Source organism: Sturnira hondurensis, unplaced genomic scaffold (assembly GCF_014824575.4).
Source record: "Sturnira hondurensis isolate 20B ecotype Veracruz unplaced genomic scaffold, ASM1482457v3 Scaffold0008380, whole genome shotgun sequence".
NCBI lineage: Eukaryota > Metazoa > Chordata > Mammalia > Chiroptera > Phyllostomidae > Sturnira > Sturnira hondurensis.
This window is the reverse complement of record NW_028081011.1, coordinates 3,359,493-3,373,055: the sequence shown is the minus strand read 5'-3', so window position 1 is coordinate 3,373,055 and position 13,563 is coordinate 3,359,493. Positions and strand designations below refer to the sequence as shown.

Below are 13,563 nucleotides of genomic sequence, written 5' to 3'. Positions count from 1 at the left end.
GATCTTTACACTTGTATCTGGGTTACTGGTATATCCATTCCTTTTTAGTTCTGACCCATGCTAATCTTTTAAGATTCTCTTTATTTCTCCCTTTTCACCTTATTTCATGTTTCCCCCCATTTTCTTTACATTACTTTTAATCAGCACCTCTTTTTCTCTTTTATTCTCATCTCCCTCATTGCCTATGCATTTCTCTTTAAGAGAGTGTTGTTAGTACAGGAAGTTCTAGCCATAGCAATCAAGCAGAAGAAATAAAAGGCATACAGATTGGAAAGGTAGAAGTAAAACTGTTATTTGCCAATGACATGATACTCTATATAGAGAACCCTAAGGATTACAACAAAAAAACTACTAGAGCTGATAAATGAATTAAGTAAAGTAGCAGGATACAAAATAAATAGCCAGAGATCAGTTGCATTGTTATACACCAGTAATGAACTATCAGAAAGGGAAACTAAGAAAACAATCCCATTTACAATTGCACCACAAATAAATAAATAAATAAATAAAACATTTAAAAACAAATTTAAGCAAAGATGTAAAAGACCTATACTCAGAAAATTTTATAAGACACTAAAGAAAGAAATTGAAGATACAAATAAGTAGAAGCATATACTGTGTTCATGGATAGAAAGAATTATCATCATTACAATATCCATATTACTCAAAGTAATCTATAGTTTAAATGCAATTCCCATCAAAATACCAATGGCATATTTCACAGAACTAGAACAAATATTCCAAAAATTTATATGAAACCACAAAAGACCCAAAATAGCCATAGCAATCTTAAGAAACAAGAACAAGTCCTGGCTGGCATAGCTCAGTGGATTGAGTGCAGGCCTGCAAACCAGACGATCGCGGTTCGATTCCCAGTCAGGGCACATGCCTGGGTTGCAGGCCAGTTCCCAGCGGGAAACTCACGAGAGGCAACCATACATTGATATTTCTCTCCTTCTCTGCTTCCCTTCCCCTCTAAAAATAAATAAATAAATAAAATCTAAAAAAAAATTTAACAAAAGAGGCAAAAACATGTAATGGGTGAAAATAGTCTATTCAATAAATGATGTTGGGAAAATTGGACAGACATGTGCAAAAAAATGAAACTAGACCATCTTCTTACATCATACACAAGAATAAACTCAAAATGAATTAAAAATTTACATGTTAGACTTGAAACCATAAAAATCCTAGAAGAAAACATAGGCAGTAAAATCTCAAACATTTCTTATAGCAATTTTTTTCTGATATATATCCTTGTGCAAGGGAAACAAAAGAAAAAGTAAACAAATTGGACTACATCAAACTAAAAAGTTTTGCACAGCCAAAGAAATGGTGAGTAAAATGATAATACAACCCACTGAATGGGAGAACATATTCACCAATGATACATCTGATAAGGGGTTCATATCCAAAATTTATAAAGAACTCAACACCAAAAACACCAAACAATCCAATTAAAAAAGGGCAAAGCACATGAACAGACACTTCTCCAAAGAGGATATACAGACATACAGGCACAGACGTATGAAAAGATACTCAATGTCACTAATCATCAGAGAAATGCAAATGAAAACCACAATGAGATATCACTTCACACTAGTCAGAATGATTACCATCAGTAAATCCACAAACAACAAATGTTGGTCAGGATGTGGAGAAAAGAAAACTCTCATGCACTGTTGGTAGGAATGCATATTGGTGCATCCACTGTGCAAAGTAATATGGAGTTACCTCAAAAAATTAGAAATGGAAACTGCCTTATGACCCAGCAGTTCCACTTCTGGGAATATATCCAAAGAAACAAAAACAGTGGCTTAAAATTTAAGAATATATGTACCCTTATGTTCATTGCAGTGTTATTTATAATAGCTAAGATTTTGAAGCAGCCTAAGTGTCCATCAGTAGATGAGTGGATAAAAAAGCTATGGCACATATACACAATGGAACATTACTTGGCTTTTTTTTTTAAAAAAAAGGAAATCTTACCCTTGGCAAAAGCATGGATGGACCCAGAGAGCATTATACTAGGTGAAATTAGCCAGTCAGAGAAGGACAAGTACCATATGATTTCAGTCTTATGTGTAATCTAATGAATAAAATAAACTGACAAACAAAATAGACATAGACTCATAGAGAACAGACTGGCAGCTGTCGGGGGGTGGGGTGCGGTGTTGCAGAGCTGGGTGAAAAAGGTGAAGGGATTAAGTAAAAACAAAACAAAACAAAAAATAGCCCTGGCTGTTGTGGCTCAGTGGCTTGAGGGCCAGCCTGCAAACCAAAAGATCACTGGTTTGGTTCCCAGTCAGGACACACACCTGGGTTGCAGGTCAGATCCCCAGTGAGAGGGGCTAGAGAGGCAACCACACACTGATGCTTCTCTCCCTTTCTTTCTTCCTACCTTCCCCTCTCTAAAAATTAAATAATATCTTTTAAAAATTCTCATAGAGCCCTGGCTGGTGTGGCTCAGTGGATTGAGTACCGGCCTGGGAACCACAGAATCAAGGTTCAATTCCCGGTCAGGGCACATGCCTGGGTTGCAGGCCAGTTCCCAGCAGGGGACCCATGAGAGGCAACCACACATTGATGTTTCTCTCTTTCCCTTTCCCTCTAAAGATAAATGAATAAAAAAAATTCTCATAGAGCCCTGGCTGGTATAGCTCAGTGGGTTGAGCACGGGCCTGTGAAGCAAAGGGTCGCTGGTTCGATTCTCAGTCAGGTCACATGCCTGGGTTGCAGGCTGGGTCCCCAGTGGAGGACACATGAGAGGCAACCACTCATTGATGTTTCTCTCCCACTCTTTCTCCTTCCCTTCCCCTCTCTCTAAAAATAAATAAAAATATTTTTAAAAAATCTCATAGATACAAACAGCATGGTGATTACCAAAGGGAAAGCGGAGTGGGTGGAGGTAGAAGAGGGTACAGAGGGGATAAATGGTGATGGAATGAGACTTGACTTGGAGTGGTGAACACACAATATACAGATGATGTACGTATTGTAGGATTGTATACCTGAACACTGTATAATTTTATTAACCAATGTCACCCCAATAAATTTGATTTTAAAAGTACAAAAAAAGAGGGTGCTGTTGGTTCTCAGTAGCTATCTACACTTTCCTCATTTCTGCCCCACCACCCTTTGTCTTCATCTTCCTCCTCTGTCATTCCTCCTTCACTATAACTCCAATTCCTACCCTGCTCCCTCTCAATTGCCCACTCCCATCCACTAATCCTCCCTACTTCCTCACAAACTCCAGTTGTCCTCCCATCCACCTCGCACCCTTTTTCCCGCCTTTTCCTCCCAAGGTTCTAAAGCGCGAGGGCCTCATTGTCTTTCTCCCCCATTCTCCAACCAGCCCACATGACAGCCTTGTTACTATGACGACAGAGCTGGTGAAAGCTGAAGTCAAGGACCTGGTTGCCATGACTTCTGCTTCTCCGCCTTCATCCCCGCCCACGCGCCCCGCAGCGTTGACGCCTGCGCAGTACTCTCCGTGAAGGGGCGGGGAGGGGCTTCAAGCCGAGGGGGAGGAGAAGAAGAAAGGATAAGGGAGTGGAGCTGGCGCCTACGGTGGCCGGAGAGGGACTTGCCAAGACGTAGGCTGCAGGATGGTAGGCTGTGAGAAAAGGGAGGGGAGGGGGAACCGAGGGACGTGGGTTGTACCTGCGGGGGTCCTTGGGGGCCGCCCTCTGTGGGATCCGGTCTTTCTTCCTCCGGTCTTGAGAGAACCTCACTTTCCTGGGTGGGCGAGCTGGCCTTGGGAGGAAGAGCAGCTGGAAATGGCTTTAGGGAGAAGGGGCGGGGAGAGGACGTATTAGTGGGGCGAGGGGGCTGATTTAGGGAGCGGCGGGACCGTCCCGAGCCAGGGGAGGCGCGCGGGTCGCAATCCAAGGGGTCCCGAACACTGCCGCAGGGAAGTCGCCCGAGGAATAGAGGCGTGAGGGCCTGTTGGCGGAAGGAGGCAGCGAGGAGCGCGGGTCACACTCTGCCCCCGCGCAGCCCTGATAGGAGCGGTGGCTCTCGGAGTTAGGGCTGTGTGGGAGGGTATAGTTTCCGGGTCCGAGGAGTCGACGGCCTTCTTCGGTTTATCACCCGGCAGCCTATAGGCAGAGTAAGGTGGAAAGGCAGGCGGGCCCGAGGTCTTGCTCTTGAGGACCTAGGCGTTTAACCCCGGCTCCGGTGCTCTTTACTCTCTGCTCTCCACCCCATTCTCTTTCCGGAACCCAGGACTTCCGTCTTCCTGCTCGTCCCTCCACCCCTATCTTAGACTTTCAGGTCTCCCTTGCGCCCCTCTGTTGCCTTCCCACCCTGCTAAAGGCGCTTCCCCTTCCTCACCACCAGAAAGAACCCCCCCCTCCGTAATTGTAATCTTTAGCCTACTAAGCAGTATTAAACTAGTACTATTTCACACACCCAAAGATTCCAGCCCTGGTAATGTCCACGGCGAGGAGAACTGCAGGGAGAAAGCGATAACTCCAGGACGTGGCCTGGACGTCCTGGAACTGAGTAGCTGGGGGCACACCTGGTAGAGAAGGCTCTGCATTCTTCCCTAATCTGTCCAGTTTGGCCTTGTTCCACAAACATTCCCTAGGAGGGCCACCCTGGATGGCTGTGTACTAACTGAAGAACTGAAAGGGGAATTGGCCACCTGGTATCTGGGGAGGAGTGGGTATGTAGCAGGAGGCACCTTGAAAGAGGGAAGAAATGAATACCAATGGCCAAGTGCCTGGATGGCTGATGATAGAGGAGGGTGGAATTTAGGGGCTAGGGGTTCTCATTACCAAGTGCTAAGATGAAAAACACCCCTAGGCATATGACTGGCACAGGAAGGCAGTGTGTTAGGGACATCCTCAAATGGGAAAGGCCAGGATGGGGTGGAGAGTGGAAGTAGCTTCTCCAGGGACAAAATACCTGATTTCAGTGTGGTGGTGGAAAGAAGGAGCATGGAAGGAAGCAGACATCTTGACATCAGCTATGGGCTGATTGCCACTGTGCTAGGCATTTTACTTACCTTTAGGAAACTATTAGGAAACAGGAGGTTGGGGGAAAAATAATAGTTTAGTGTTACAGTGTTTACCATGTGCCAGGCCCTGTTGCATATATCAACTCATTTAATCCCTCCTAACAACTCTGTAAGGTAGGTACTTTTAATATCTCTGTTTTATAGACCAGGAAACTGAGGCCTAGAGGAATAAATTGTCCAAAGCAAATTACTCAACTAGTGAAGCCAAAATTTCAACCCAGATGACAGACAGGTTCAGAAGCTCTGACACCCCTGAGAAGGAAAAACACCAGCTGGTGGAAATACCAAGAGTCGAGAGCAAGGGCTGATTGTTTGAAGAAAGTAGAAGCTGCGAGTGGAGAAGAATTAGATGAGATGAGTTTGGGGCTGTTTATGAAGGAAAGAACCTCAGAGAATCAAATCTTTGACCCTCTGCTCTGCCTCTTCTCCCCGCAGATGCGATTCATGCTGCTGTTCAGCCGGCAGGGAAAGCTGAGGCTGCAAAAATGGTACCTGGCCACATCAGACAAGGAGAGAAAGAAGATGGTTCGGGAGCTTATGCAGGTTGTTCTGGCTCGCAAGCCCAAGATGTGCAGCTTCCTGGAATGGAGGGACCTCAAAGTTGTCTATAAGAGGTGACTCCCCACCTACTTTCTCAGACTTGCCTGGATCTTGCTTGATGGGGCCTGGCAATGGGATTGAATGGCTGAGTAATAAGCAGTCCATAGGTCAAAGAGAACTGGGCAGTGATGAGCTCCAGCTTTCTGTCCTTTCCAAACTCACCTTGAAGAAATTTTTAAAAAGATTTTATTTATTTATTCTTAGAGGAGAAGGGAGGGAGAAAGATAGGGAGAGAAACATCAATGTGTAGTTGCCTCCCACGTGCCCTCCACTGGGGACCTGGCCCACAGCCCAGGCATGTGCCCTAGACTGGGAATCCTGGGAATTGAACCGGCAACCCTTTGGTTTGCAGGCCAGCACTCAATCCACTGAGCCACACCAGCCAGGGCTACCTTGAAGAAATTCTTATTCCCCACTTAGTTTTGCTCTAATCTCACACCTACTTCATTCACATACCTCTGTCCCAAAGGCCCTATTGTGCCCATTACACATGTCCCTTGCTGTCTGATTCAACAATCATAAATCCTGTGCTGCCCTAACCGATGTGGCTCAGTTGGTTAGGCATCATCCCACAAAGCGAAAGGTCACCGGTTCAATTCCTGGTGCACATGCCTGGGTTGCAGGTTCAGTTCCTGGTCAGAGCCATGCAAGAAGCAACCGATTGATGTTTCTCTCCCTCTCTTTCTTCCTCTCTTCCCCTCTCTCTAGAAATAAATTAATAAAATCTTTTTAAAAAAAGATCCTGTGCTACTTTTCCCAACACACACACACTTTCCAGTTCCTTTTCTGAGCAGGTGAATTACTTGGCTCAGTTTTTGCTGAGTCAAAGTGAGCAGGTCAGAGAGCAAGAGGAGTTTGGCATTTGCCTATTTGTGAGAGGCTCTAAGAGACTGAACGAGTTACTGTTTGTGTACCCTGGGACCGTGCCACATATGTCTAGTAGCCACACAGACTCTAAGCTGGGAATGAGGAGAAATGAGAGGTTTGAGCCCAGGACGCCTGGTCCTGGAGCAGGCCTAATGGCCTTCCCAGCTACCTCTGTCATGTCCCCCTGTCCTCAGATACGCCAGTCTCTATTTCTGCTGCGCCATCGAGGGCCAAGACAATGAACTCATCACACTGGAACTGATCCACCGATATGTGGAGCTGCTGGACAAATACTTCGGCAGTGTAAGTCTTCCTACCCTTCCCTGTTTTTATACTCAGCAATCCCCGTTGCCTCCAAACTCTGGGACCCTTCTATTCTGCCCTGGGATACTTGGGAGAGGTGAAGTTGGAGCATTGTGAATGGTAAGTAATCTCTCTATTTAAGCCTTAAACCTAGCCATGCCCCTTAGTCAGCTGGGGGAAGAGAGTGGGGACCGGAATCTGCCACTTAATAAATCCATTTGGAGCTCGGCTCAGACTTCGCACAAAAGAACAGAGGCCCTATTCAGATTTTATCAGTAGTTCCTGATCTCGACTCCTCCTTCCCTGCTCCACAGTACCTGGGGAAGGAGGCTAGCCCGGCTGCTGGTGGGAACAATGTCACAGATTTGGGGTGGGGGGACAGCAACAAGAGCCACAGTCAAGGGCAACTAATATTTTATGATCACAGAGAAAGAGGCAAGAGAAAGAGAAAGAAAACCTGAACCAAGTCTAAGGCTTAGGGGTTGGGAGAATATAGTCCTGGGACAAGAACCCAAGGTGGGAAGAATTGTTGTGAAGGAGACAGGAAGCCACATTGAGAAAGGAGCTGGAACAGGTTGGGTCGGAATGCACTTTATCACTCAGTTCTGCCTTTCCCCCTCCTCTCAGGTGTGTGAACTGGACATCATCTTTAATTTTGAGAAGGCCTACTTCATCTTGGATGAGTTTTTGATGGGGGGTGATGTCCAAGACACCTCCAAGAAGAGTGTGCTAAAGGCAATTGAGCAGGCTGACCTGCTGCAGGAGGTATGGGCCCAGAACAGTGAGGAGAAGGAAGAGTATCACGGTAGAGGGGGCCGTCCCTCCCCTGGACACCCTGCCTGCCTGCCACAGCTGCCCCCTTCCCGCCACCGCCTCCAAAGGAACCCCCCACCCTGTGGCGTCTGGCCCCCACACCCAGTTGGCCAGCTTGTCCTCAAGCCCTGATTGCTTGGGGTGGAAGGTGGGGGTGGTAGACAGCTGCCCTGTGTCAATTTTCTCCTCCTTCCCATAAGACCCAAAGTGTCTCACCCCAGCTAAATATCCTCTATCCCTTGCTTATCTTAGCATTTAAGGGTCGCTCAACAAATTGGAGAAAGAACACCCAGTAGATAATTCTTTTCTTCCCCCCTTTTTTAATCCACGCTCAGTGAGCCTCTGCTTCTCAGAAGCAAAAGGCTGTAGGGATTTGGGGTTGGGACCGAAGGCACCTAGCTACTGGTTCACGCTGCTATCAGGCACTCCTGCCCTCACCGCATTAGTGCTTGCCCCCTCTCTGCTGTGCCACTGCTGAGACTTGGTGCAGGAAGATGAGTCACCGGAATCTGCAGTGACAAGCAAGCTGGCCTGAGCTGGCTTTGAGGAGGGGGTGAGGTAGGGGCCTCTTCTCTGCAGTAGGAGAAAAGCAGAACTGAACTTGTCACCTCACTGGGACAGGTTCCCTTATACACATACATGTGTGTGTGCATGCGCACATACCCTAGCACACATGTGCCTTGGTATACACACACACCTGTTAGTAGTGCTCTGCTCAGACCCCAATGACTCATCTCTCTGCAGTCTGGTTCACCATACCTCAGGGACCTGGTGCCAACCTTTTATTCCTCTCTACCCCTGAAAAAGTGGACCTAACCATGTGCCAACCCCTGCCCTCAGAAAGTGTTTCCCATTCCCCAGTCCCAGCTTCACTCCCTTTCCCCTCAGATACTAAGGCTGAGCCCCTACTCACCAACCTGGCTTTGGGTTCTCTGGGTGGTGGTGGACTCAACTTGGGCCCTTCTCCTTGTCATGGTTGGCTCTGGGAGGTGGTCCTAGGAGGCTGGGGAACTCCTCTGAAGGGTTCGCCAGCTGTTCCTCCTTGGGCTCACGTTGGCTTCTCTCTCCCCTCCCTGTTTCTCTGTGTGCTTCCCCCATTCTGACTCTGTCTTTGTGATGCTGTTGTCTTACCCACCCACCTCCCTTGTTCCCTGTCTGCCTCTCCTGGTGTCTCTGCGTCACCCTGTTTGTCTTTGCCTTAGGAGGATGAGTCGCCGCGCAGTGTGTTGGAGGAGATGGGTCTGGCATAGCCCCCGCCTTGGCCGCATGGAAATGTGGGGAGCTGGTGGAGAGGCAGGGCACAAGCCGCAAGCAGCCCTTTTCTGGGTGGGACTCTGCTGCCTCACCTTCTTTTGGAGTGAGCTGTAGGCTCAGGACCCTCAAACCCCCTCCCTTCACCCCCTACCTTCTGTTTCCCTTTTCCTACTGAAGGTTTTTGGAGCTAGGAGGCAGAAAAATGTGACCAAGACCCAAGAGGGGGGGTGCTATTTGGCTTTCATTCCCTGCCTTTGAAGATATATTACTCCAAACTTCCTTCCCTCCCTTATAACTGTAAATATATAAATATGTCAGGTTAAAGGGAAAAGGTTTTCAGGGCTCTTCTCCCTGCCCCATAACCTACCTCCATCCCCCCTGCAGCCAACCAGGGCAGCCTTTCTGCCTGGGAAGGGGGCATCTTTGTAGTGATTGGGTTTCCCCTCATCTGCCTCCTTCCCTTCCTTCTTGGCTGCAGTAGGGCCTCTGTTCAGTGCTGGGGGAGGAACAACACAGTTAATGGTTTTTCTAACCTTGCCATTTGGAGGGAGGGAGGGTTGGGGGAAGGGCAGGCTTCATGGGAGACTGGGCCCTGACCCTCTTCACACCAGGTTATGGATGAGGCAGGAGCTAAGGGGGTGGGGTGGGGAAGTGTCTGACTTTATTTCCTTTCATCTGAAATAAAAGGAAACACATTTCTGGACTTTGCTGCCTGAGGGTCTGTGAAGGAAGGCAGGGTTGCTGGGATCAGTCAGGAGGGCATGGGAACGCTGAACAATCGACTTCCTGGGAACTGGGGTTGCCAGATTTAGGGCCAAAAATTGTTTTGAAAAAGGGATTAGAGACCCAGTTCAATTTGTATGATAAGAATAATTTTTAAGGTTAAGTGTATCCTATGCAAACGTATCCATTGTTTCTCTGAAATGCAAATTTAACTGAGTGTCCTGTTTTATGATATCTCTGGGGAAGATTGCATTTGCCTGGTGTAGTTATACTTGGGGAGGAGACTCAGGAGTTCAAGGGTATATCCCATCCCCTGTGCTTAGAAAAGGGTTGAGAAGTGGCTAAAACCAGGTTGTTTATGTGGCTGCCGAGCACCCCTTCCCCCATATTTCTTGTTAAGTATGTAGGGTCAGGGTATTTAGGGATTCTTTAAGGGAGGCAGGGCAGTGAAGTGGAACAGGGGCTCTGGGGAGCCACCAGCACCGCCTGTGTGGCTTCAGGGTCAGGGAAAGTAGAGCTTCCTGGGTCCCCCATTAGCTGTGGCTCCTTATCTACTTTGCATCATTCTGCCAGGCCCTGGGAACCCATGACTTAACTACCACCACCCCAAAGCTGGAAATGGAATGTGGGGTTTCCAAATGGATGTGAGCCTATATTGCTCCCAAATACAGTATGAAGTGGTTGGTGTCACTCCACCCTCGCTTTTGAGCAGGAAGAGGTGGGGAATGTGGCTGGCATTTTCCACACCGCCCCTTGGGAAGGACCGCGCTGGTCCAAGGGGACGGGTGAATAACCGAGAACAAAGTCCTAATAAAATAGTCACTTTTATTTCTTAGCAAAACTATTTCCTCCGTGAGGGGTATTTACAAGAGAGAAGGGAAAGAAGGGGTCAATTCACAGAGATCAGGAGGGTGGAGAGGCTTGTGGGAAGCCAGAAGGGCAGGAGACAGACACAACTGGAACTAGGAGACTAAGTGGGGGCAGCTCCCCGTGAGGAAAGAGAACTCGCACAAACCACCTGCCCGCCTGGGCTGGCCCTGGAATACTCGAGAGTGAGTTTGGGGAGTTCGGGCTTTGGACCCCGGGAGAGGTCTGGCAGGTCCCCAGCACAGCCCGGGGGAGAGGGCGGGGGCCGAGGGCTGGGTCGGGACGCATGCAAACACCCAACAGGGACTGGAGCGACACGGAGGGGGGGAGACTGCGCGCGCCGCGTTGGCGCTCGGGGGCGGGGCCTGTCACGGGCTTCGGAGCAGCACGTGCTCGATGTAATTCTCCAACTCCTCCTGCTCCTGCAGCCGGCGCTCCTCCGCCTCCGCCTCCTCCTGCGCTCGCCGCGCCTGGGCCTCCCCGCCAGGATAGTGGCGCGAAGACGGCAGGGCGTGGTGGTAGTGGCGGCGGCGCGAGGCAGCGGGAGGGTGCAGAGTCCGAGGCCGGATATAGTTGGGAGAAGGGTGGTAGGGCCCCGGGGGAAATACCTCAACCTCCTCCCGATCCCATGGAGGGAGTACCTCGTTCCAATCTGGCAGCTCGTCCCGGGCGGGGGCGGAGGCGGGGGGCGGGGATTGAGGGGAACGGACGTGGGTAGGGGCGGGGGCAACCCGTGGGGGCGGCACGGGCTCGGGAGGGGCGTTCTTCTTCCGCTTCCGCTTCTCCTCAACCTCCTCGATGATGCTGACCACGTCGTCGGCGGGCAGGTGCAGTTTGGTGGACAGCTCAATGAGGCTATCGATCGTCTGTGGGTCCATCTCTTCGTCGTCTTCGTCCTCCTCCTCCCCGCCCTCCGCTGCCCCCTCGGCGTCCTTCCGATGGTGGCCGGGCGTCTCCTCCTGGGAGCGCTTGTCCTCGGCTCCGGCTTCCCCGTCCTCCTCAGCGAACAGCAACGCGTTCTGGCGCGCCCTCTCCGCCTCCTCCGCCTCCGCCTCCGCCTCCGCGGCCTCCTCGTCCTCTTCCCCCACCCTCTCCTCACCGCCGCGTCTCTCCTGCTCCGCCTCCTCCCTCTCGCTCGCCTGCTCCTTCTCCTCTTGCTGCAGCCCCCGACCCCCTAGGCCGTGTGGCCGGGCCCCGCCCTGCAGCAAATACTGGAGCAGCAGGTCCGAGGCTAGGTCCGCCAGCCGCTCTTCCTGCGCAGCGGCCTGCCGGGTGGCCTCCGCCTGCCGCCGCCCTGCCTCTACCTGAGCCAGCCCTTGCTGTAGAAGGCGCTCCCCTGCCTCCGAGCCGCTCAGGAGTGAGCTCTGCGGCCGGCGCACCTTGGGGAAGGGGGCGCTCAGGCCTTGGTACGCCTTCGACAGGGGTGCTAATGCCTCACCTAGGTGTGTTTTGGGGGAGGGCACTTTTCCCCCGAACTGGTGGGCTTCGGGAAGGGGGCGACTCTCGGACATGTGAGCCTGGAATTGCTGAGGAGCCGGGGGCAGCAGGGGCGCGCTCTCCGGGACACGCGCCTGGAACTCTCCCCAGGAAGCGCGCCACACTCGCTCCGGCCCCGGGCTCTCCAGGTTGACTCGGGTCAGCGTGTGGGTGCGAGTTTCCGTCTCTGCTGCTGCTGCGGTCTCCTGCTGGCGCTTGGCGCTGCTCGGACTGAAATCTCTCAGTTCCTGGAGCAGGGAAGCTAGCGCCTCGAGCTCCTCGGAGGGGTCGCCCGCGTCGGGACCATTCTCCCGAGTCTGAGGGAGAGGCGGAGCCGCGGGGGTTTGGGTCTCTGGAGCTTGGAGACTGTGGGTTTGGCTTCGCACTGTCTCGGTTAACAGAGCTTCTGCTGCTTCTTCCTCTGGCCCCCTCTGGGAGCCGCCTGGTGCCGGGGGCGAGGCCGGGCGGTCGAGTGTTTGTAGCAGCACCGCGGCCAGCGCCCGGGGATCCACCCCCTGGAAAAGCTCTCCCTCGTCCTGCGGCTCCGAATTTCGAGCGGCTCGGATCTCTGGAACGGGACCGTCCTGTGGCCAGGGTATTTCGTCCCCAGCTACCGGCTCTTTATGCTCAGAGCTGAAAGGAGGTGACTTCGCCTCAGGGCGCCCGGGGGGCGCTCCTTCCAGCCCCTTCAGCAGTAGAAGGAAGCAGAAGAGGGAGGAAACCGACAACCTGAGCGATTTCATGACCAAGGGACTGTCCAAGACTGAAAAACAAAAGGGGGCAAAGGGGAAAAATTCTATAAGAATTTTTCACTCTCTGATTCTATATTCCCTTCCCCCACCTTTAATCAGGAAATCAGGGCTTCCCCAGTCCCCATAATCTTACCCAGAAGAAGGACGTTTAGGCTCAAATTAGGAAGATATTATGGCGATCTCTGGAGTCGTGTAAATGGGAAAATGCCCGAAACCCTCGCACCCACGGAGCCTCTTCGCCCCCTTCTCTGAGCCATCTCATTGCCAGCGCCCACGTATTAAGCAGCGAGGATAAGGGGAAAAAAACTCTGCTCCCTCCCTACAGGACTCTGGATGGTGCGTGGGCGACTTCAGCAGCAAGAGAAAAGCAGCGACTCCCCCATTTACCAGGGACCCTCGCGGGTGGCTCCCTGATGTGATTTGAACACCCCCACCCGGGAGGAGAGAGAACCCTCCATCACTCCCACTGCTGCGGGTTTGAGGGTCCGACAGTGGAGTATTTACCAGCTGGTGTCACGACGCGGGTGGTGAAGAGGAGGGTCGAGGCAGGGTGGGGACAGGGGAAGATCTGGACGCGTTCGCCTTGGCTCGGAGAGATGGCTAGGATACGAGCGACGGGCAAGGTCTGGCGTCCAGCAGGCTGGACTCCGCTGGGTCCGCGCGTCTTCGGGAAGCTTGCTCGCTCCGGCTTCAGCACGCTGGACAGCGCCCGCGCCGCGGCGGTCTTATAAAGGGGGGGCGCGCGGTGTCACGTGGGATGGTCCCGCCCCATTGACGTCAATGTTCATTCATGGGGAAGCGGGCGGGTTCCTAGAGGCTGGAGGATGCCCAGTGATTGGAGGTTGAGGCGCTCTCCCGGCCTGCGCCTGCGTACTGGGCCCTCCA

The 13,563-nt window shown here is 51.5% G+C and overlaps 2 protein-coding genes across 2 annotated transcripts; one reads left to right on the top strand and one right to left on the bottom strand.

Moving 5' to 3' along the window:
- The first annotated feature begins 3,511 nt into the window (after nucleotides 1-3,511).
- Nucleotides 3,512-9,047, top strand: AP1S1 (adaptor related protein complex 1 subunit sigma 1). Its single transcript, XM_037054861.1, has 5 exons — nucleotides 3,512-3,611; nucleotides 5,459-5,637; nucleotides 6,685-6,793; nucleotides 7,421-7,558; nucleotides 8,809-9,047. The coding sequence occupies exons 1-5, from the start codon at nucleotides 3,609-3,611 to the stop codon at nucleotides 8,854-8,856; spliced, it is 477 nt and encodes a 158-aa protein (XP_036910756.1). The 5' UTR covers nucleotides 3,512-3,608; the 3' UTR covers nucleotides 8,857-9,047.
- A 1,341-nt stretch (nucleotides 9,048-10,388) lies between these two features.
- On the bottom strand, nucleotides 10,389-13,361 carry VGF (VGF nerve growth factor inducible). The gene is made up of 2 exons (XM_037054859.1): nucleotides 13,183-13,361; nucleotides 10,389-12,689 (listed from the first exon to the last, which is right to left on the bottom strand). Exon 2 carries the CDS (start codon nucleotides 12,667-12,669, stop codon nucleotides 10,819-10,821), a length of 1,851 nt encoding a protein of 616 aa, XP_036910754.1. The 5' UTR covers nucleotides 12,670-12,689; nucleotides 13,183-13,361; the 3' UTR covers nucleotides 10,389-10,818.
- Nucleotides 13,362-13,563: the final 202 nt, after the last annotated feature.